General features: G+C 39.1%; 1 protein-coding gene across 3 annotated transcripts in view; it reads left to right on the forward strand.

The window, feature by feature from the left end:
• The window catches only part of EDIL3 (EGF like repeats and discoidin domains 3), a 257,146-nt gene that overhangs the window by 81,302 nt on the left and 150,890 nt on the right, over positions 1–24,954 (forward strand). For 2 of the 3 annotated variants that reach the window (XM_080372557.1, XM_080372555.1), the window contains exon 3: positions 20,593–20,622. The exons of the other annotated variant lie outside the window; for it this stretch is intronic. In XM_080372557.1, coding sequence (XP_080228683.1) covers positions 20,593–20,622 — 30 coding nt within the window. The remainder of the gene's footprint in view (positions 1–20,592; positions 20,623–24,954) is intronic. 3 annotated transcript variants of the gene reach the window in all.

Here is a 24,954-nt window from a genome sequence, read left to right on the forward strand (position 1 = left end):
AGAAGGAAGTACAGGTTGTTTATCCTGTGTAACATGCCTCAGGAAGATGGTGTTGGGAGCACTAACCATGGATTCAGAGCTTCTGTTTCAGAGGGAAAGTCCAAGATATCTATAAAAGCCATAGTCCTTTCTCTAAGTCCCAGGCAGTATGTATTGTAGTTCCTCATGGCTTTGAACCACAGTTAACTATTTCACTTGTGTTGACTATGTTTGCTCAGCTGGTCTTTTTAGCTGCCCATGTAGGAAAATCTAGAAAGGAAAGAGTAGCTGCTGCTGTGGTAACTGCATTAAAGGTAATATTTCTTCTAAAGATACTATAAACAGTTTTCTGGAGTCTGGTGCCTTTTACGGTGTAAACAGAAACAGGACAGAAGTGAAGTTTCTTTTGTCCATGCATGTATCTGTGTATCTGAGTGGAGTGATGCCCATGTTGTGCAAAGTGCTTCACTCTTCAAGTTTAAATTGGAAGAAAAACACTTGGGAGCAAAAGTCAAACAAAAGCACTAGTCAGAAATGAACTGATTCTGCTAAATAAGGAGAATCTATGAAAAAGTCAGTAAGTCAGATACTGCTAAAGTATCCAAAAGATTTGCTGATTTCTTCACTGTGTCAGAAGAGGCCTGGATTTAAGTTGCAATACTGCCAATTCAGTTAGCTGTTTGAGGTATGCTAAACTGTTTATTTCTATCCAGTTAGAAGACAGTTCATGCAAAGTGATTGTTCAAACACAAAGGAAATTATTTTTTTTTAAATGCAGGATGAATAATTTCTAGTGTGTATTTATTACGCCTTTTGAAGTACAAACAATGGGAAATTAAGTTCTTTGAGGCTATTAACAGAGGAACAGATACAAATAGTTTGTTGTGAAAAAAGAATAGAGGTGGTATAATAAGATGCATGTAAAAGATGAACAAATGATGCAATAGAATAGCAAGTTCTGAATCATAGAATCACAGAATCATTTAAGTTGGGGAAGACCTTTGAGATCATCAAGTCCAACTGTTAATCCTGGACTGCCAAGTCCATCATTAAACAATGTCAATATGTATCGAGAGAAATTATATATAATTTTAGATATAAATATATAAATAATTTACATATATAAATTTTTATATAAAACCACCTCCCTGGGCAGCCTGTTCCAATTCTTGAACACCTGTTCAGTCAAGAAATGTTTCTAAATATCCAATCTAAACCTCCGCTGGTGCAGCTCGGGGCCGTTTCCTCTGGCCCTGTCCCTTGTTCTCTGGGAGCAGAGCCCGACCCCCGCTGCCCGCAGCCCCTGCCAGGCAGCTGTAGGGAGCGACCAGGTCCCCCCTGAGCCCCCTCCTGCCCAGGCTGCCCCCCCCAGCCCCCCAGCCGCCCCCCCAGGCCCGGTGCCCCAGCCCCTGCCCCAGCCCCCTGCCCGTCCCTGGACACGCTCCAGCCCCTCCGCGTCCCTCCTGCAGCGAGGGGCCCAGCCCTGAGCCCAGGGCCCGAGGGGCGGCCGCACCAGTGCCCCGCGCAGGGGGACGGGCACTGCCTGGCCCTGCTGGCCACGCTGCTGCTGACACCGGCCAGGGCGCTGCTGGCCGCCTCGGCCCCCTGGGCACGCCGGGGGCTCACGCCCAGCCCCCCCAGGCTGCTGCCCAGCCCCCCCAGGCCCTTTTCCCTCAGGCAGCTTTCCAACCGCTCTTGCCCAAGCCTGTAGCATTGTGTGGGGCTGGTGTGACCCGAGTGCAGGGCCTGGCACTTTTCTTGGTTGAATCTCATACAATTGGCCTCAGCCCGTCAGCACAGCCTTCCCAGGTCCCTCAGCAGAGCCTCCTGCCCTCAAGCAGATCAACACTCCAGCCGAGCTTGGTGTTTTCTGCAAACTGACTGAGGGTGCACTCTGTCCCTTCATTCAGATTGCCAATAAAGAGATTGAACAGGACTGGCCCCAGTACTGAGCCCTGGGGAACACTGCTTGTGACCAGCCACCAGCCATGTAACTCCATTTACTACCACTTGTTGGGCTCGTCCACCCAGCCAGCTTTTAACCCAGTATGGAGCATACCCATCCAAGCCATGAGCAGCCAGTTTCTCCAGGAGAATGCTGTGGGAAAAGCAAAGTTAGACTGTGTTAGCTACTGAACTGGTCTGTGGCCTGTGGCAGGTTGTAACATTGACCCATTCTTGAGAAATGACAGAAGAGGGACACTGCCTGTGAGGCTGCACTGGAGAGGCCAAAGAAAGCATCTTCAGAATTTTCAGTTGCAACATCCAAATGCTGCTTCCTGTGAATGCCTGGTGCCATGTAAACTGACCCATGACCCAAAACCCCAAATTATCTGTGGACAGGAAACCTGGAGCCAGGTATTTATCTGCGTGACCTTCCAATTGCACGCCCCGTCATTCCCTACAACTGGCAGGACAGAATAAAACACTACTTGTGCTCCTGATCCCTCAACCAGTCACCCCAAGGCCCGGAGGTCTCTCTTGATTGCCCTCAGACTTCTTATTTGGACTTTATCATTGCCCACTTGGAAGACCAGTAATGGGCAATAATCAGAGGGCCGTACCAGGCAAGGGAGTTTTCTAGTAACATCGCTTACCTGGGCCCAGGGAGGCAGCAGGCTTCCCTTGGGTTAGGTTCAGTTGCCATACTGAATCCTCTGTTCCTCTCAGAGTGGGGTCGCTGATGACAACTGCCTTTCTTTTCTTCCTGGCAGTGCTGGTTGTGATGTGTGGGGGTGACCGACTCTCCCTAGGCAACTTCTCCAATCTGGATGGACCTTTGTCCACATCATCATTTTCCTGCCCTTCGGGTTCCAGAGTCACATTTGTACACGGGTACCTGGGAAGGTGAAATAGGCTAGGGGGTGATTCACCTGGTGCCCCAAGCAGGGGCCTGTTTCCATTCCTCCCCACTTAGGACCCCTCCATCTGCCTGATGGTGAGCAGGTAGGGGAGCCTCTGCTTCTTGTGATGTGTCCATCTGGTGCATTTGTCTCAGTGATGTCGCTCCACCAGTCTATCTCCCTCTCACAAACCTTAATAGTCCTTAACCTTTCTACATCCTCTTGCAGCTGTGTCACCAGGCTGAGCAGATCGGCCACCAGGTCGCACCTCACACAGGTGTCATCTCTGCTGCCTTCCCATAGCAGTGACCCGCTCAGGCACCCCCTGCAGCCCATGACTTGGGCAGCTTCATGTTTACATGGGACCTCCATCTGGGCTGCCACACGCTTTCTGGTGCTGGTTTTCGGCCAAGTGGAAACCATGGCTAGTTTTCTTCTGGAAGGGTGATGACCACTGCTGAAGGCCACCTCTTTGAGCCATTACAGGGACAGCGGCCTTCCTGCATGCCCTCCCTGCGCCAGCTGGCTGTTCACCATGTTCCTCGGCATTTGTACTCCCTGGGCGCTGCTGTCATACGTGTTGGGGTTTGGCTATCTTCAATACTGGCCCCACCTACACTTGAGTTAAGAGCCTGCTGCTCATCAGGGTCTCAAGACTTCCTGCTCTGGGGCGGGGGGCTGGGGCATCCCCTTTCTCTCTGCCCTCGCTTCTCGGTTTTGCTAGTTCAGGGAAAGCTCCCCATGATCCTGTGGCATCATCCTCCACTGGTGAGCATGTCTTCCAGAGTAGCATGCCTCGGAGACTTGTCTAGGATTGTCTATATTCAAATTGTGAATTCTTTCTTTTTCTTTTTTTCATCTTTTAATTGACTTCTGTGTTTGTAATACTCACCTTTAGGAACACTGACAATGCATCTGGCCTCTTTTCAAACCTAGTCTAGAAGCAGCTACAGCTTCAAATGCATACCTAAGGCTAAATGAATTGGCTATGAATCAATAATTAATGTGCTTTAGAAAACAAAAACAAAAACCTAAACCAAGGCAAAAAAAATTACGATAGTTCCCAAACTGTCAGATATGTTGTAGCAAAATCCATCAATGGGGGAAAAAAATGAGCAAGATACGTTATCCTCCTTTCTTTCTCTGGTCTGAGAGGTTCAATCCAACCATATGAAGAATGTGTTGCTGTGGGATCTCAGACAAAGAGAGCACTGCTTGTCCAGTGAGACAAAATGGAGAGTGTGGAGGCTGGAATTAACGAAAACAAGTGATGCTCAGACGTTAGGATACTTAAAAGATTCCTTTACACAAACGTTCCTTCAAGTTTGATTTCACAAGGAAGGGGCATGCACGTTTTAAGTCATGCTTTTTCATTTTATTCTGCAGAAGTACTTGCGTACCTTGCTGTAATTCATGAAAGATTAAAGCCATAAGAAAAGTTAGACTATGTTAGCTACTGAACTGGTCTGTGGACTCTGGCAGGTTGGCACATCGACCTGTTTCCTGAGAAGTGACAGTAGAGGGACACAGCCTGTGAGGTTGCACTGGGGAGGCCAAAGAAAGAATCGCTCGTCGCAATCTTCCAAATTTTCATTTTGCAACATGCGCATGCTGCTTCCTGTTGAGTGTTTTGCTGTGTAGGTGTTACCAAGGCTTTTCACCAATGTGTGAACAGTTAGGTGCTTTGACAGATGGAGAAAGTCAGAGAGGTGGTGATCCCAGAAGTGGTGTGCCATGAGATGCAATGAATGATACGTGCCAAGAAAGGGCATAACTGAGTAAAACCTAATACATTATTAGAAATGCATCAGAACAGGAGATCTGAGATTTTTCATGTCTACTAACATACACATTCTTTAAAAAAATGCTTATTTCCGAGTTTGTTCACCAGTTGCAGCAACTAGAGGTTTAGGAAGAGTGAAAAGCTCAGTTCCAATATGTTTATGCACAAACCAACAAGTTGCATTTAATTAAGGTGAAAATTAGGTTCTCAGTGAGAACCTACAGTGAGTACAGACATCAGTATTTTAGGGCTTACTGGCATATGCTTATCTAAGTATTAATGTTGTTTAAAAGGCATTATAAGACTCAAACCACACCATTTTCAGATACTCAAACTACTATTTGTGTTTAGTTTTGCACACAAAACCCCAGTTCTCGTGGTAGATGAGTCCTTACACTACATTAACCAGCTTTCTGCTTGTTGGGACAGTATGAATTAATGACATTCCTACTATGGCAAAGAGAGTTATCATAATTAGTAGGGATTCTTAGCTTCATAGATATGTCTGAACAAAGGTCCTGAGAAGCTGTTGTAGCCTTGTGCTGGCACAAGGTCTGCATTGTGCACAGGCAGTGATAAGATCAAGGCATGTAACAGAATCATGATCATGGATCAGGTCTTAAAGCCCTGAGAAACAAGTAAGAAAAATATATTTTTTTTTTAACAGCTAAAACTCAGTGTGTTAGAAATGTAAACCACCATATCCAATCATGACTATGGGAAAGTAAATTTGAACTGGCATTAGATTAACCGAAAGGCATTCTTGAAGATGTCTTCTTGGGTTTCTCAATGTGTAAGTAGGGTGGGGACAGTAAGAGCGTGAAATCATATGAAGACATAGGCACGCCAACATATTTAAGCACAAATGTACTCTTGTTGAAAGAGAGAGGTATGCCTTGATTAAGAATTCTTACTACTTTTCTGTCCTTCTTAGGCAGGTCAACTTTTTGATCATCACTTATGTTATTCATTATGAACAGTCTAATGAGGCCAGAATTTGGTCCTGTAAGATTAATTTTTGCACATAGGAAAACTACGTTGTCAGTGTCACTTGATTTATTCAAAAATACGACTGAATGAGCTATAATTTATAAGGGGAACTATAATGGTCATAAAATGAAAATATTTCAGTTCAGCTTCTGCCTTTCCTGGCATGAAATAAGAAACATCTGCAGGAGTCATTAGCTCATAGCTGAACAATACATTAGCCTAAGTCAGCAGCAAAAGTAAGCAGTGGATTAACTTTGTCCTCACCAGTAGTGTCACTGGGATCAGTCTTAGTTATATTAAAATAGCAGACCCTGACCAATGTAGCATAAACAAAGTAATTAGATATATCAATCTGAATGCAAGTTGTGGCTACTTGCAAAACATCGGTGCATTCGTCACTTGCCCTCTCAAGATGGAAGAAGAGACCTGAGCACTTTCAAAGAATCAGTAATCCAAAGTTAAATAGATTATGTTTCAAGTATTGCAACTGAATATGTGAACACCCAAAACCCATGAAATAAAATTTTCCTAAAGTAAGGACTGTAAATATTAAACTAGCAGGCTATGAATCTTGATACTGTTAGAATTGGGATGTGTTAAGCATTTCTTTCATGCGTCTTACAGTTAAATACAGAAAGAATTAAATTGCACAGTTCTTGTCTGGCCTTGCCGAAATCAAACTTATAGCAGTACTATTAGAGAAATATTCGACCCTTGTTTGGGAAAAGAAATATTAAAACTCCAATAATCTGGTTAATCTGAATTGAATTAAAAGACTTATTTTTATATAATTTAATTTCCCACCAAAATTAATTTCATACTCTGTAACAAACAGTATTGTATCCACGTTTCTGAGATGTGTTCATTCAAAAAACAGTCCGTAGTAGGTCCACTTTCTTCTTTGAATTGGCAGCCCTAAGTCACAGACTTGTTTGTTGCCTACCATTTCCTTTTCTTTGCAAATTTGCTTGTCTACTTCAGCTCTATAGGGCTGATTATCCTGTGAGACATGTGATGTTACCACATGCCTTTGGCCTGCCGGAGGAAAAAGCTACATTTTCTGTGCTGAAGTCACATACCTTGGTGGGGCAGGTCTTCCTGGAACCTGAGGACTCTACTTGGTTCAGTGGGACAGGAGATGGGGCTTGCAGAAGCAACTTAACAAATATAGCTAGTTTGTACCTTTACAGTCTTCGCTACCATATTTAGGTGGGGAGGAGACAATTTAGCTTTATAAACGCAGAATTTTTTTAATGTCATTACTCAGCACGTGGTACATGAAACACAGCAGCAACAGTCTGTCTGGTGAGAATTGGAGCAGCAAAGAGAATGTGATTAATGGAAAACCAGAATGCAGTACAGTGAAACTTAACTTTAGTGACTTACCTGGTGAGAACAAAGTGATTAAGGGAATATAATTAAAAGGAATCAAAACGGCCTAACAAAGCAGCTGAGTAGTAGCACAAAGGAAGGGGAGGGAACTGATTCCACAGTTCAACCAAAACCAGCAAAATTAAGTTTTGCTGATTAGTAAGTGCCATGTGTAACCTGTAGGACTATGTCACCTGTAGGACTACACGTTTCCACTCTTTGGGAGTACATAAAGTTTAGAAGAATCTGCAGAAGGGTCCTGAAACCCTGTGTTGGGGGGAAATGGTGACAGAGGATCTGAGAATACAGGTGTCATGCTTCAGGGAAAGTAGAAAGATATGCTCTGTTTAAAGGAATGGGTAAACACAATCAAGCCACACTTACAAACAAAACAGTGCATTTGGTAGCTGATTTGAGCATTTTCCAAAGAACTGAACATATTCATAGCACTTGGGGGTTTTTGGTGTGGGTTTTTTTAATATATATATATAGATTTTCTTTATTTTAATATATGTGCACTGTAACATTTTTAACAAGCATTCAGGGCCCATTATTTACAAGCTTGCAACTTGAATAGAATTGTATTGCTGATTGGCTGTGAGGATTCATCAACATTAGGACCAAAACAGACTATTACGAAATACAGGATGACCTCCTGTAACTCATGTTACAGGTGTGTCATCGCACCCAAATATTGCTGCATGAAGCCCAAAGAGTCAGACTAGAGGTTTGCATTTCTCAGGAATCTTACAAATGTGAGGTACACAGAAGAGGTGATTTTAAAGTAGGCAATTTGATGAGGTGGGATAAGACCAGCTGACCTAGTTGGCAGCCTCTGCTCTAAAAGTAGGTGGAAAATGCCATTTTTTTTAATGATGTATATTTCAGGGTATTTTTTTCCTGACCATTTACTTGACTACCACTCTGGTACATTATACGGTTACACCTTCATCTAATAGAAACATCACTTTATATTTCAATGTGAACGTCTCCAATTTACTGAACTTTATCATCTTTGTAAGCATGTGTTTAAAAACAAAAGCAAAAAGCTTTTCAGGATCTGGTTTATTTTCTCTATGTAAATAGTGCTCAGGTGCTTCTCCGTTTATGTTTCCACCACCTGAGTAATGGAACTCTCTAACCCTTATTTTCATTTTTGCTAGTGTTTCTTGTTCTGATATTTCTGAGGTGTTCATTGTATCTTTCTTTGGTATTTTCAAGTCTGCTGAAATGTAGACACAAGAACGGGATAGCTTGATCCAAATTTGTTTTAGCAGCATCATAAGATAAGATAAACAGCAAACTAATTTTAAGGGATTTTTTCTGAGGGTTTGTTGTGTCTCCATATCCAGGAATCTTAACTGTAATATTTACTCCTAGTATTAAAAAAGAATGGGTGTGATGACGGAAAATGGACTGTATGAACACAGCAAAATAATTCTTTGATCAGTGGGTAAATATAGATTGCTGATGAGAAAGCCATCAGGAGCAAGAAAAGATATAAGTCTGGCATTCAGTCATAGAGCAGCATCATTGTCATGTAGGCAGCTGGGCACTGCAAGCTGTACTTTGGACTGTACAAGATCAACAGCAGTCCCAGCTTCAAAGAGCATGGGAGTGTGGTTGTGTGCATTTGAAGGAAGTGTGAGGTGGTGTAATTCAATGTGATGTGTGCCCAGAGAGAAGCTGAATATAGAAATAAAGTTTCCCATAAATATTTCAAGAGTAATGTTGATGAACGAAAGGATGAGCAGTATGAAACCCTGTAGTATTTCGAAATACACCAGAACAGATCAGCAGCTTAGTGTCAGGGATAAACTGGTGGTTCTGCTTTTACCCTGGAAAACTGCAGAAGTTATTTAAAAACGGATATTAGTACTGGCTGCTATGCAGCATAGTGTGTCCTGAACAAAACTGGATGAGAATTGGTAAGTCCTGGAAGCCGGATGAGACATGATAAGTTCTTCTGGATTGTTCTGACCATCCTCAACACATTTTGGGAAGGTGTTCTTGAACACGGACTCTCTGTGGTCCGGATGTATCCTTGGTTAGCGTAATACCAGGTACCACTGGCATTATAGAGATTGCATTCTTACTGAAAAGATATAAGAGCAAGGTATGATAATGATATGAGGTGGTGGCACCCTGTAAATGTAATTTTATTGCAGAACAGCAGCAGATAACAAGCTCGTACTTGCAAGAGGTGATGCAGACCACAGGACATGTATGGGAATATCCTTTTGAAAGGCTTATGAGAACCTTATTCACCTCCAATTTGGAGCAGGAGAGCTGGAAAAAGTTTAATATAGGAACAAACTAAAGGATTAGTGTCACTAGTATCATAGGTTGGAAACAATTCCCCAAACCACAGTAGTAATACAAAAGATCTGGGACACTTATTCATGGAAGATCATACTTGAAGATGTACACAGCATACAGAAAAAATGAAACAAAGAAGTTTATATCCAGTAAAAAAAATCTAATTGATTTGCAAGATGTCTATCAGAAAAAAGTAATTTGGACTTTCAGTCAAAGAAAGAGCAACATCCCTCTTGTCACTTGTAGAACAAACAGTACAGAAAACAGACATGAAGTACCCTTTAAAGGCTTCACTGTGACTAAGAAAGCAAAAAGACTTTTAAAAGATGAAGGAGAGGAAACATGGACAGAAAATGTTTTTGTTTGCTTGTTTTCAGTTTACTGGTTCAATTTTTATGGATAACATGTATTTACCATTAACAATTTCTTTAATGTTATTAGGAAGCAAACAACATCTGCCATTCTTTAGTTTTTACCAAGTCGCTCAATCCACCAAAGTGACAGTCACTTTTTAAGTTGCCTGATAAATCAGGGATAAGACTATCTGAAGGAAAAGAAAGCTCATTGAATTGAGCTGTCATCTCCCCTAAGGAGCACAGAAGCTTCTGCCAGTGTAAGAAGGAGTGGGGGAAAAAAAACACCTTAACCCTTTCTCCTGTGACCTGTTTGACTGCCTTGATGTGCAGCAGCCAAGCACAGACATGCGACTATTAACCTTCCCCAGACTTGTGAGGCCACTGGTGGACTGAAGGCTGAAGATCTTTACAGTATAATATGTTTTGGGAAACAGCTAGAACCTCATTAAGCTTCTCACTCATTGAGGTGTGCATTTGTCGTGGCAAAATGGTAGCAAAATTTATATCATCACTTTTTGCTGGGAAAACTTGACCTAATTACAGAGGAATTAATTATCCTGGGATTGTAAGCTTAGATTTTGTCCTGGCTAGACTGAACTCCAGTGATGTCAGTGGAGTTTCCATCTGCCTTACATAGGCCTGAATTGTGCCTTAGTGTTGTGAGAGTCCATTTAAAAAATTCTCAAACGGCAAGAAAGTACAGTAAAGGAAGCATAGCCAGTGGAAAGTAATATAAATGTGTATTTGATTGATTTATTCCAGTTTAGAAGAAGACAATAAATTCACTCAGTCACTTTTACATTTATAAAGTGGATCTTATGTAAAAACCTTTGTGTGGTGCAAAGAATCAATAAGAAGATACATAAGTGAAGGAAATTCAGTCAAATATTGGCTGTTTCAATTTAGTCATTGACTGCAGATAGCAATCAGAAATTTTGGTCTGTCAGCCTGCAGCAGGAGGGCACACAAGTATGTATATATATGTGTGTGTGTGTATTTGTTTTACATATATAGCGTGTCACTGTGTTCTTTTAATGCAGAGTCACGGCTGAAATTCACTAGGTTAAAACATGGAACATTTATGAAGTAGAAGAATTTGCTGACCAGATGAATATTTCATGACTACTATTTTTTATGTCTGTTTCTTGAATATATCTTGTATTTAGTCATAATAATCTTCGATGTAGAAAGCTCTTGCAGAATGCTGTACATAGTAATTAACATAGACTTTAAAATATATGGCTTAATTTAAAATTTAATATTGTAGTGAACTTCCTTAAGGGCAGTATTTTCTGTTCAGTGAAGTCATCATAAAATTCCTGGTGAAAAAAAAAAACAAAAAACCAAACGTTTTGGAGGGGAAAAAAGTTAATTTTGTTTGACAGAATATTGTAGGATTAATTTTTGTATTTCAGTTAATTCAGTGGAGTTATTTCAAGTTTAATTTGTTATTGGATAGTGGTATTAGATACAGTTTTGTGTTAACGTTAATAATGCTGTATAAAGTTGGGCAAATGAAAATGCAATAAAACTGCACCTGTTAGCATTATAGGTGTTTAGATCTTTAAACCTGAACTTTTTTTTTTTTTTTTTTTTTTTCATGAATATTAACTGGAAAATGCCACGGGGCCCATGCAAATTATTTATGAATGTGAGTTAAATTCAGAAGTTGTTTTTTTTTTTTTACTTTAAAAACTGTTGCATATGTCATTGACCTAAAAACTAACAGGAACAGGTTTAACCTAAAAACTTGGAAAATTTTTCCTGAGAATATATTAATGAATTTCATTTTTATTTTTGTGAGGCATTTATTGATGTCTAATTTCAAATTTTTTCAAAAATACCCAAAGTGTTTTAAAATTGTTGGACTTTTACTTTGTCTCCTAAAAGGGTTGAAATTAAGGTGAAGTATTTCGCTACAAGCATAGAAGTTTTAGGTTGACCTAAACATAAAGTTTTTCACTTCTACTTAATACCTGCTAATTTTTTTTCCCATTAGGTAGGGAAAAAAAGCCAACAAAAGATTATTTTTCAGGTTCTGTCCTGAAGAAAGCAATTAATGATGTAGAAGACAAGCTAGTAATTTCTTGTTCCTTACTGCACTTAACTATAATGAAAATCAATCGTGTTCCAGGCAAGGTCTTCTCAGTAGTTCCTTTAAGTTAAGTATATAAGTATCTGCCTGTCATTTTCCCAGAACTCCAGAAATATACACTTAGAGCATTTAGATGTATTTACCTTCAACATTAGAGATGAAGACTATGGAAGCAATAGGGATTTTTCCGTCACTGTCATTGTAATTAGTCTTTTAAATGTAATGTATTCCAATAATGGTACTATGACAGCCAAGATGTCATAAAATGTATGTTAGATCTTTATGTAAAGGGATTGAAAAGTGGCAAATACTTACAGGAAGAAAGTTGAGGAACTGTAGAAATATATTGTTTTGGTTTTTTTTTTTTTGTTTCACTCTCATTGCACAGCCCTTCATTAATTGTTCTTTAGACAAAATGTGATTCATAGAATCACAGCAGGACTGAGGTACGGAGCGACCTCTTGGATTCTGTGGTCCAGCTGCCCCCGCTCAAGCAGAGCCACCTAGAGCTGGGTGCCCAGGCCCATGTAAAGATGCCTTTTGGGTATCTCCAAGGAGGGAGCCTCCGCAGCCTCTCTGGTCCTATAATAACATATAAAAATCTTACATACTGTCCAGGGTCTGGAATCCAGTGGTGAGCACTTTGACATCTCAAACAAAAGTGATGCATCAGCAGATAAGAGGTAAAGTTATGGTTCTTGCACTCAATGATTCAGAGCACCATACAGCTTTCTCTGCTTATTCTGTATTTCTTTTTATGCCTTTTTATGAAGAACACAAGGCATTACTGAATCCAGAAGCAAGGATAGAAGTACTGCTTTACATTATTCTGACCTGAACCAACCAGGTAAAAAACATTTGCAACATCTCAAGTGCTGAGGAGAACAGATTATATGAAGAGCAATCCGTGCTTCTGTGATGGGCTGCAACAGTGTGCAGTGGAGATGCGAGTCTGTGGAAGTGCTCTAGCCTCCATCAAACACCTGCTGAAAGGGAGTAACGGCAAGGAGAGGTTTTGCCATCTGTTTGCAGCACCAAAGAGGGAAAAACAAAAGGAGCGAAGGACAGATTTTTAACACAGCTTGCCAGAGCCCAACAGCTCTTATTTCTCACAATGGGACATGCTGGTTGGGATTGCTTTTGAAATGCAGCTGCTGGAAAGGGGTGCTAAGCATCCTCTGAAGATGCGGACCTCTTCTTCTGGCAGAAGGTGCAGGCAAAATGAATAAATCTGCTCTGAGGAATGTGTGGAAAAGTAGGGGTGAGATGGGTTTCGGAAAATCCATACACTTGGGGTGAGAAAAATCTTTAAAGCCACCCCCACCCCCCACCCCAAAATAAAAAAACAAAACACAACCAAAAAACAGCACCTCAAAATCGATAGGCCTTACTCCTACTAGTAATAAAAATTGGAAGGTGTGGAGGAGCACCAGTGTGCTGATTGACGGCTGCTGTGAAAATGCTTCTTACAGGGGTGAAGTCAGAGAGGCTGATAAACTTTTGACTTCAAGCAGCTTTATTCATTAAGATAAAAGAAAAGTCAATGTAAATTATCTTCACTTGGTTGTGAGAAAAATACTTGAGTACTCAGCTTCTATTATTTTCTGAAAACTTAAGAATGGTGTATAGCTGACAAATTAAGGGGGGAAATGTAGCATTTTTAAGCAGAATAAAGAAACCTCACACCAGGTGTATTTCTTTACCTCATGTCATGTCTTTACCTCATGTTCTCTCTTGCCTCGTTTCACTGCATATAGCAAAGCCACATCAGTGTCAGCAAGAGAGAGAAGTATCTGGTTTTACACTTACGTTTAAGCATATTTCTCTTTTGGCATTTCTGTTTGTTGAAATACAGTTGTCTGCAAAGAACTTTGCATGCTTAGTAAAACCAGTCTAGGGCACAGCAAGTTGTACAAACTGCCTCAGGTTTAATGTAAGCTTCTTTGTCACTCATATTTTAGGGCAGAACAACGTGCTAGGTGTGTAAAAGGTCCAGGTGCAGTATGGCTTCTGCAGATATCCTTAGAGAAACAGGTATTTTCCATGAGTCATTGTTGCTGTTTATAACATATATATGTGGTAATACGTCTAGATGAGGGCAGTGTTTTATTGGACGTTATTGTCACTGTTTTGCCACAGTCTACATCATACATATTTTTCACCATGTTATTTTCAGTATTAAAAAAACAATGGATTCAAATTTATTTATTGTATATATTTGAGTTGTAGTGAAGTTAAATATAAATCTAATATTAGCTGCAAAATTAGTAGGGTCTTCTTTTGTTTCTGTCAAATCAGAAAAGCTAGAGGTGAATACTGGTACGTCAACCATTCCTTAAGCAGTATGTTCCAGTCTCCAAAATTTACCTGGCAATCAGAATATTTACTCATTTAAAAATATCTGCTTTGCCTTTCTTGCACCTAGTGCAAGTCTTCTCTTTCCTATACTTATATTCATGCTGTGTAGCTTTATTGCAGGGTATTTCCTGTTCCTTATTCCTGAAGTTACTTAAAAACAATTAAAAACACGTACTGCACCAAAGTGATGTCTTCCTGCATAGGACTCCTCTTAACACCACATCCTTGATTTTAGCTGCCATCTGCTCCTTTGAATTCTCCTCGTGGCATGCTATACAATTTACAGTTCAAATTTTCTGTGTTGAAGATTGTTTGCATGGAAATTATCTCAGTAAAGCAGTATGCTGACCCTCGGTCATGCTGAAAAGAGTACTACAAATCTGGATTTAAAAAATAAAAAAGTTAATTCTTCTGTAGCGTTGAAGAGCCAAGCAAGGCAAGAGAAGTATATGCCCCGAGTCCTAGGCAGCTTTGATCAATATATTGTAGAGTATTTTCTATGAAACAGTGACTTTTGAATACTTTTCATTTTGTCTTGTTGCAATCTGAAGACTTTTCATATGTTGATAAAATTGTTCTCTGTTGGTTTATACAGCTTCATTCCCCAGAAAGGATGGCAGTATGAACTTTGTAACTGGCGTATTAGCGAATTTGTCAAAACCCACAAAGTATTTGGGAAAGCACTGAAAATTGCAGGATACGTACTTGTCCTGAAATTTTAGGGTTTTAAAGTTACTGGGTTTTCCTGTGTGTTTTTTGAACTTCCTAGTATCTATTTCCATGGGGCAAACTGGTCAGTCTGAAGGTAATTTGCTGCCAGCAGACTGGTTGGTTGAGGTTAGTCTGGGTTAAGAAATAGCATAGTGTCACAACAAGTTCATGCATTGAAGTTAGTATCTGGTGTTACAGGACCGTGTAGAGTTGTGTTTTATTTGTCCTAACTGCTATTTTCTGTTTGAGTACACTTGGTTTTGTTCATACAAGTGCTAGGATATTTTCTGATTACATTGTCTGTTCTTTTGGAACATGTACATCTTCTCAAAACTGCATATGGCAGCATGTGTGTGTGTGTGTATATTCAAAATTGTGTGATATTTCAAGTCATGGCAGATTACTCCTGGTTTCAGAATTATGGCTTTAAGTACTGTTGTGCATTTGGCAGCACTTGAAACCTTGGCAAGAACTGCAGCTGACTAAGAACTGAATAATTGTTTTAAAACTAATTCTTTTTCTGCTGCTTTCCTTAAGAAGAACATCCTGCCAGATACTAGGCTCAGTGGGTACTCCATTGGCTGCTTTGTTCTACAGAGTTGTAAATGTGAAGGTACTAACCACAAAAATAATTATCTAATCTGCAAAATATAGAATTTTACCTAAATAAATCTTTTATTTCATATTTAAACATGTACTCATTCAGCACCAAACCCTGATACTTAGAAAAAAAGGAAGATTAGTGAGAATTAATTAGCCACCTTTACTGGCATTTCTAATGTCATTTTAAGACATCTAAGACATAGACCTGATTTTTTTCTCAGATACCTTTTTGTTAGAAATTATTTCTTGAAATAAAATAATGAAGAGAAGAAAGAATAAGTTTTTCTTTAAAGTAGGCTTTAAGTGGATGTAAACCTATGAAGAGTGATAGGTTTCCTCTGTTGAGTGCCACGGACATTTCTAGGTTTTCTTAATTAATGACTTTGTTTTTCATTTAGCATCTGTCATCCAAGCAGGGTTTTATCCATTCATAGTGTCTCCCTTCTTGTTTTGTTTTATTTTGTTTCAAGAGTAGCTGCAAACACAACTCAGCTAGCTGAAGCTAGAAGGCGGCAATGCTGTTCCCAAGGGCATATGAATGGTGAAGGGCGTGCTGGTGTCCCAGTACTACAGTTACAATTAACACAGAGCAACAGAACAAACCCAACCTCACTATAAAACTGCAAGATAAAAACCTCTTACTCATACTAACAGGTATATCTTTGACCAACTGGCGTTAATGGTGCGTTTTCCAGATTTGTTGTGCATTTTCTGGATTTATCAGCTTCACGCATCTTGAAAACAATCTGTTTTTCTTAGGGTTTGCTCCTCCTCTTATATACCTATGGGGGTGAAAATTATTTGTATCAATTGTTGCAGTAGCAGCCAGTTGAGATGTTGAGTTACTTGTTATGAGTTGGGGAGATAGCATTACTCATCTGAGCCGTGGCTTGGAGGTGTCTAGCACATTTAAGCTGACAACCCGAGACAGAGCCGGGTTGTGTGCAAGGGCAGCTTTGGTGGACGCACGGCTTGTTTCACACCTCTGCTTGACCATGGGTCACCTCATCAGTCACGCCAATACTGCCCACAGGGCCGTGCTGAGAACCAAAGACTGAGCCACTTCATGAAAAAAGGCACTGAAGCCTGTAAATGGGGAGCACATGAAAAGACAGAATTCTTAAGCATGTACTGTCAACGAAACATCTGTAAGATCAAAATCACATTCCTAGTGACTGATGTGGAGTTTTTTGGCAAGTCAGTCTTAACAATGCACAGGTCCTCTGAGATCATGAGATCTGATGCTAAGTAGAATGTCATTTATTTTTGACGTTGCAATTCAGCAAAATGTTATTTGCTCTTGAATCTTGCTCTTCACAGGGGGTTCATTTGATTAATTTTGTAGAGCTCTTGCGTAGCATTTTCCATAGAGATAATGTCATATATCTCCATTTATTCTTTTATATATGAGCATATATTTTATTTGAATGTTATAGGCAAACGTATTTCACATTAATATAAAATTAACACAAACCTTAATGTAAACACAAAACTAATGTAATGTGTCATAATATATAACATACTATAGCACACTGTTACACTGAATCTGCCTCCCTCAAGTTACCTTACTTCAAAGTTCAGATTTTTCCCAGACCTGTCAAGGTTTCTACCTTTGTAACAGAAATAATCAGAAATCCAGAATAGGTATTGAGATACTCCAAGCATTGCATTCTTACATTATTTCTCTTAAGCTCATATACATTGGACAATATGTATCCTGGTATATGCTTTCCAAATCTGCCCATGTCTTGGGGTTTTTTTCCCTACTGATGTCATGCAGTATTATTAATCTCTAAGGAAAGCGTGATTAAGTTTTCCGAAGTGAACACTGTATTTTCTCTAAGAAGACAAAAAATAATGTTTGTGCTGCCATATATCTTAAAATATTTTTTCAGTGATGCATTAAAGAGGAAGAAAAATGTTCTTGAAACTGAATTTTAAAGCTGCGGAGTAGTTTACTGTTTAAGGTCATGCAGTGCTGTTATCAGACCATGACTTGGGGATGTTCATGACTGTTTGGAGGGGCAGAAGGGGGGAGCTGTCAAATACCTGTCTCCTCTGTGCAAGTCTCATTGCTCAGGAGTCAGAAGGAGAAAGTCAGGCTGATGGTGGCCCAGCATAGTGAATCACCAGCTTGTGCCAGCTCAGTTGAGCAAAGCAGGTCCAGCTTACTCCCTCTCCACCCCTCTGAAATAAGTAAGGAGAGTAAATTACGGGTAATTACTATGGAAATGAGTCACTGTATAAGTAGATTTTTAAAATAACTTCAAGTTTTAGATCACTGCTGATGGAAAAAAACAGTGTTCTGTACGAAAGTTTTGGTGTGGTAATTTAGTGCATTTACTTATCAAGTGGAAAGAAAAGTGCTGACATTGCATTTGAGCTGATATAAAGCAAAAATAGTGTATTCTTTCAGTATTCAATAGCTTACTAGAGGCTGTTTTTTTAAACATGGCTTATCAAGCTATGGGGGGTGTGAAAGAGGTCATGGCATATATAGCAAGAGATTAAGTTCATTTGACTTTTTTTTACAAAGTGTGCATGAAGTACAAACAAGTTCATAACTGCATTTTCCTACCTATTTTTAATATCTAAGGATAAGAAACACAGTACTGACAAGTAGAACTAGGTCTTTTGCATTTTACAAAAGCAATTCTCATAACTGTAGTCTTAACTCAGACCAAAAATGAGCAGTTTATTTCTAAGAAAGCCCAAACCACCAATCAAATAGTCAAAAGTAATTAAATAAACAGAAAAATAATGTTAATGGCATAGCTCTCTTGGCATCTGAATGATTGATTTTATCTGGGACTCAGCTATCCTATTTTATTTAGATGTATACCTAAGTGCAGAGTGGTCCCACTGAAACGACCATCAGAGTAATAACATAATCCAGTTTTGAATTGCTGATGCTGGTATTCATCCTGATTATTAACCCTAAGAATTTTATTCAAATAGCAGTCTGAAAAAAATTTGTTACTGGAATTCTAAGTAACTTTCATGTTCTGTTCTGGTTTTGTAGTCCTCTGCCTCTGGTACCTTGAGAAATTACAACATGCTTGATTTACTTAGTTTGTAGTTTATTTACTTCTGATTCTGTTGTTCTGAAAATGTAAATAGTTTCTTTTTCTTGGAATCAGCTGTCATGCTGTTATTGAACTAATGATGTGTCTGACTAGTTCAATTTAAAAACAAGAGGTTGGTGTTTTCCCTTCTTTCTTTCATTGTCTTGAAATCCTTTACTCTTACAAACATATTTCACTTACAATTCAGCAATTATACAGTAAAAGAACAGGTTAGTGTAAAATTTGAAGCCTTGTTGTGATCCTGACCTATATACACCTCAAAACACGTCTAAACACTAAATGAGGAGTTAACAAAAGGGATTGGTAAGCCTATTAAGTACCCTGTTTGGGCCATTTTAGATCCTGCATTTCACAGTGTACTTTTCTTGTAATGTAGTTGTCCTAAGTGTGTATCTGAACAGCAAGCTATATACATAGAAATCACCCATTTACCTCAGGAACCGTCAGTTAGAGAGAAGGTGGTTGGCTGGTGCTTCAGACAGTAATTCAATATTTTCTATCGATTAGATTTGACAGCCCCCCAAAGGACACCATGTTACTCTGCAATTAGAAATAGCGTGTGTCCAGCATTAATTGTCGCAAACAGTTGCATATAGACTACTGTACTGAATCAACTAAGGTGTATAATTGGTCTCAAATACAGTTGGAGTCTGTTAGCCAGGTGTTCGCTATATCTGACAAAATTTCACTAAAATAGGAAAGATCCACCTGCCCCTTTACTAATTTCTTCAACCAGAATACATGGAGTGACACTGAAGGTAAAGCAGCCCATTTACCAAGCATTGCACTGACCTTTGAGAAAATGTTTGAAATCTTTATCTACGCCAAGTGCAAGCTCTGAAGCCTTCAGGATGAACCGGTGTTTGCCATAGCTGTAGGAGCGTTGGAGTTTGTGTAGAACTGATTCTGCAAGAAATCAAACAGAAGGAGCTTCCATTTCAACTGATAGAGAGACTCCTTAAAAGAAAAACAAAAATAGATGTATGGACACCTGTGTTTAGCATCTTAACAGGGTCTCTGTATCACATTTATGGAGAGTCCTTTCAAACTGCTGGGTGCTTTTACAGTGTCCAAGTAAGAAACACTTGAGTGCTGCTTTTTCTGTCATTGAAAACTGTCCCAGACTGTGAGAAGACCATTTTTATGATGCATATGTATATAAAACATACCGACTGCAAGGAGGGAAAGAACTAGGTCACTGATGTACTTTTAAAATACAGTTTTACTGTGAATAAGTCTATTTATTTTTTTTTTTTAATGTATTGGTAGTAGATAGTCTACAGTCAAAGGTGCTTTCTGATGATAACTTAAGGCAATTTAATGGTTATCTACCACTAAAAGGGAAAGGTTCTAGTATGAAGATACGGATTTTTATTGCTTTCCTCAGACAATAAACATCTGGAATGGAGACACCAATGGACAACTGCCGCCCCCAACCCCAACAGAAAACTAAAGCCAAACCCCAAAACTGCCATTTTTGCTCCCAAAGTACTTAGTTGGAAAGAAACTGAAGGGAGCAGAAGGGGGGTGGAGGATGGAGAGATGGAAAAAAGGTGTGAACCAAACCTCTCATTAACTGCTAACCAGCAGCTGGCTTATCTGTGTCATCAGACAACAGCCTTAGCTAACCCAGTAACTGGGTCCTGCGGTCCTTGTTTTGAAGACTTTAGATCAAGAGTAGTGTCTTTGTAGGGTGGCAGCAGCTAGCTCTGGCAGTACATTTGGCTGCAGAGAAGCTGACTGAAACTTCTGTTGAGCATTGCTGTTGCGGTATTGGGCATATCCTACTAGCTAAATTAAGAGGGAAAGGTTAAGAGTGCAATGTATAAATATAAGCTAAGATATTAATTAATTTTAACTCAGTTCTCTAAGATGAAGTATCTGTTTCTCAAGTTGATCAAACTATTTAGACTAAAGTTTTTCATGATATCTTATTGCTCATATATTAAGAAAATGTAAATAATGTAACAATTAGCTCTATATGCATTTCTTCATCTGTATTTTTTTCTCTCTCCCTTCTCCTTCTCCATTCCCTTCCTTTTCCCTTTATCCTTCCCTGTCCCTGCCTCCCCCTCACCCCTGCCACCCTTTTGCACAGCCTCAGTTGAAGAGGAACCAACTTCAGCAGGTACAAATAATTTACAGTTACATCTGCATGACGGTAACCTTTTCTTGAGAGCTACCTTTATTAAAAATAATTTTGACCAGGTTTATTTTGTGTATAGCACATGATACATAGCCATATCGGGGTTGGATTCTTTTCTCTTCTGTCCACTCCCCTTCCTTCTCTTTTTTTTTTTTTTTTTTTCCAGTTTATAGTCAGTAGGAGATACAGTCCTCCAGCAGTAGTTCAAAATCTTCTCTGCCACATATATTCCTTTTTGCTTCTTCCTTCATTAAGCTGTCACATTGGGCTTCACACAACAAACTAGGTCAAAAGCAGTCAGGAATTAATCAGTGTTTATCTGGGCTTTTTATCTGTCATTATGCTGGGGAAGCTCAATCATCTGAGTGACCCCCAAAACTGGCATCCTTAAAGACAGCGCAGCCTGGGAGCAAGCAGTGAAGGAAGGGAAGGAGGTGCAGAAGCACCCTGATCAAAGAAAATGTTCTACAAACTATGGCCTGGATATCTGCTCAGTGAGCTTTTATTTCCATTGACAGGCTGCCAAGTAGTGAGAACAGTTAGCAATGCAGTCATAAAAATTAGTTTAGGAGCTCCCCAAGAGACACGAACACGTAGTGTTTATTCTATTGCAAAGATTAACTATTTCTAATTAATTGGCAATCCATTAGCTTGGGAGTATTTAAAGAAAAAGAAGACAGTGTACAAAAGAGGAATGCCACTAAACAGCTTAACGTGTTTGAAATGGCACTGAGTTGTATAAACTCAGTGAGCTAAAACATCAAATAACTAGGGAGTCATTTTATAGTGGCTTGTTAAAAGAAGTAAAGGTCTCCAGAGGACCAAAAGAGAAAAGGTAAGGAAAGTGAATGAAGAAAGGAGGATGGCAAGGAAGGACTGAACAGTTTACAATGCTAACTGACAACTAGGGAGCAATATAAGTAATTAGAGTACAGTGTAGAATAATAAATGAAAGGACAGAGAACAAAGCCAAGAGTAGAATGTAAGAGAGGGAGAGTAGTTAAGACTAGCACTGAATAGAGAAAGAAGCAAAAGGGACCTTTTAATGTGAAGATAGTAGTGGAATGGACAGAAGGCATGACTGAGATGAGAAAAAACACAGCAAAACAGAGAAGGAAGAAAGAACTGTAGAGTACTAAGACACCCCTGAGGAGTATAATAATTATTAAGCATCAGCCTTCAACTATCTGTTTCTTGAGAGATCTGTCAGTCTTAAAGTTTTCATGGAAAATATCTTAATAGAAACCTACTGCAGCTGTTCAATAGAAGTGTCAGATACAGAAGGAGATGTTTTTTTTTACATAGGAAAGAAAAAAAAGCACTCCTTTTTCCTTTTATGGAGTTGGTTTCTGTATGCACGTTTTGTAGGGATAGTTTAGAGGCACATATGAACACACTGTGGCAATGTTCAAGGCAATCTTTCTGTGGTTGTGCATTGTAAAACCGTCATTCCTGTTATGACCAGTGGAGTGTCTCATGAAGATATGGCCTCCCTCTGCATTTGGAACATCTCTGGCACTTTTGTGACAGCCCATTAACTGTGAGCTGGCCAAGCTAACCAGATACATCAGCTGAAAATGGGTGGAAGGAGAAAAGCGGAATTTATTAAGACAGCCACAGAGCTCCACTACAGATCTCGGTTACTTGCCAGCTGGAATTTCCATAGTTTCACAAAAGCCTACAGATTCTATATTCAGTTCCTCAGGAGCCCTTGCCTTTTGGGGTGCCAGATGACATTGTTTGTTTACTTTGCATTTGTTTAAATGAATTGTTTTTAATCACTTCTGACTGCTTTGTTTCATTCTGCCGCAGTGTCACTGCTTTGTTTACTTCTCCACATAATTCTTGTGTTCAACAAAGCTCAGCCAGTAATTTACAATGAATGTCTTTGAGCATTGCTCCATCACAGAATGTTCCTAAATGTTTATGATTTCCTTGAATTGACCCATTATCTATAACATTATTTACACCAGTATTTTTTCAAATATTTTCCCCCAATACTTGATCAGATATGTTTCAAACTCAAATCAGTTACTTGTGGTCAGCTGAATGAGCTGCACCTAATTTTTAGCTGTTATTTTTATTGTTAGAAACTAGTTCTCAGTCCTTCTGGGTTTATTGGCATCTAAAAATGTGCCACAATTATTTATGCGGTAATAGCTGTACCAGTGTAACTTTCTGTATAAAAACTCTTAATGCAAGGACTGATGACCTTTTCCTGTTAGTTATTTCATGAAAGGATGCTGTTTGCTGTAAGACTATACATGTGGGAGTTGCACTGGTACAGCAATGCAGATAGATATTTCCACACAGACAAATCAACAACTAGAAATACACAAACGTACAGCACCAGAATGTTTTTGTTCTTTGATTTGGACAGATGAACAAATGCCTCTAGCATAAATGGTACACAGAAGATTAAAAGACAAAACACATATTTGTAAACATTTGTACAAATAAATCTCAACTGCTCAACTGAAATTATGTTACAAGGGAACATGACTAAATATCTGCAGGAGTAAGTGAAATAATGCTTTCTGTTATTTAGTCTGGTTCTAGGACATTGGCACTTCATGATTAGATTTTTCAGCAATTATTTTTGAAGCAATTATTTTCTTGGGAAAATTTTGATTAATCTGAAGCTTTTTGCAGGAATTAATTTGACTAAACTTCTGTGGGCACAGAATGAATTTTTTTCCCTACTCAAATGAAAAAAATCCACATTTGGGAAAACAATTATAGTCTCTGCCTTGAATAGAAAACTTTGGATCTTAAACTCTTCTGCTAGGTATTAATACAGTATAACCCAACTCTACGTTTGCATGAAATGTGACTGTGATCAAAATAAGCTGTATTTAAGTGTTGATACTGTTTGTTAGAAATTCCATAAGATGAAACAATAATTTTCTGCACAGATGTACATAGCTTGTTTTGGATCTTCCTCAGCAAAGCAATGAAGTATGTAGCTGAATAGTCAATGTATAGTAGACTTGTCTTTGTGAGCATGTGTTTAAGCATCTGCTTGCTCAGTTGGAACTTAAATTAGGTACAGTGAAAGTGCAGCCTAGAAGCACAATATAAATTTTAACAATATAGCACACTATCTTGCTCCTGAGGGAATCAAAATAAAAACCAGAATGTTGCATTAAGATCAGGAAAAAAGTTCTAAATTTAGTGATGAAGGGCATGCATATAAAAATGAAGTTATTTTTAAACCTTTATTTTAAAGATATTCCCTGTCTGAGCTTTTCCAGAGGAAGATCTGTGAATAAAGTGCAGTCGTTCTTTACATAACAGTAATTTAAATCTCTAAAATCTAGTAAGCAATACAAACTTTTCAGGTGCTTCATAATGTAGAGTTTCTATTGGTTTTCTTTTAAGATATGACCAATGTTGTTTTGAAGGTAATAGATTAGTCCATTCTTATGGGATTGTTCAAATACAGCTTATTTCTCAGATTGTATTGACATTTTCAAAGTTGCGTGTCCTGCTTAAACAGACACCTCTTTAGAGCAGGAAGGCAGTCATGTAGTTTGCAAGACGCAGGGGTGCTGAGAAATAAACAGAAAATGTATCCAAAGCTTCACTTCAGTCACCTAGAGCCTTTAGTGGTAATTTCAGTCAAATGTATAGGCAGTAAGCAAGTTTTATCAGCTACCAGATTTTGCTTTTTTCAAAAAAAACCCCCCAAAAAACCAAAAAAACACCAAGTTTCTGCCAGTTCGTGATGTTTATCTTAGTGGAGTGTAATTAACCTCCTGATTCTAGGGCTGATCTATTAGCACTGGGAAGGAGGTATATACGTGCCAGCTGCGAGGCCCAGGAGTCGTCACTTAGCATTCAAAATCGTTACAAGTACTTTATGATTGTCTTCTAAACCCTCTTGAGATGAGAGTCTGCATTTAGTGTAACAGATGCAGGGGAGGAAAGATGAGAATATTATCTGGAGGGGAACACGGTATTTTTCCAAACCATACCTTTACTTACTAAAGAATATGAGGTAGGATAAATTGCAGCTAATACATTAATGTTATGAAGATTATACACATTATATAAATATTATAAACTTTAAGTTGACTTCCTATTGGGATCAAAACTAGAATTGCTTTTTCTTTGCATTCAAAGGAATAAAACAATATTCTTTCCCATACTTTGCTCTTTGGGATCGAGTCTACTTTCTTTGACAGCACCCTCCATGAGTAGTCTCGTAGAAGTGGAGTTACTAAAATTTCACTCTTATTGTTGTAACCACCAGGTTGAAGATTATTAATCCTGAAATAATAAATGCCCTGTGAATATCTCTCTATAGAAATG

This window comes from Falco punctatus (genome assembly GCF_963210335.1).
Source record: "Falco punctatus genome assembly, chromosome: Z".
NCBI lineage: Eukaryota > Metazoa > Chordata > Aves > Falconiformes > Falconidae > Falco > Falco punctatus.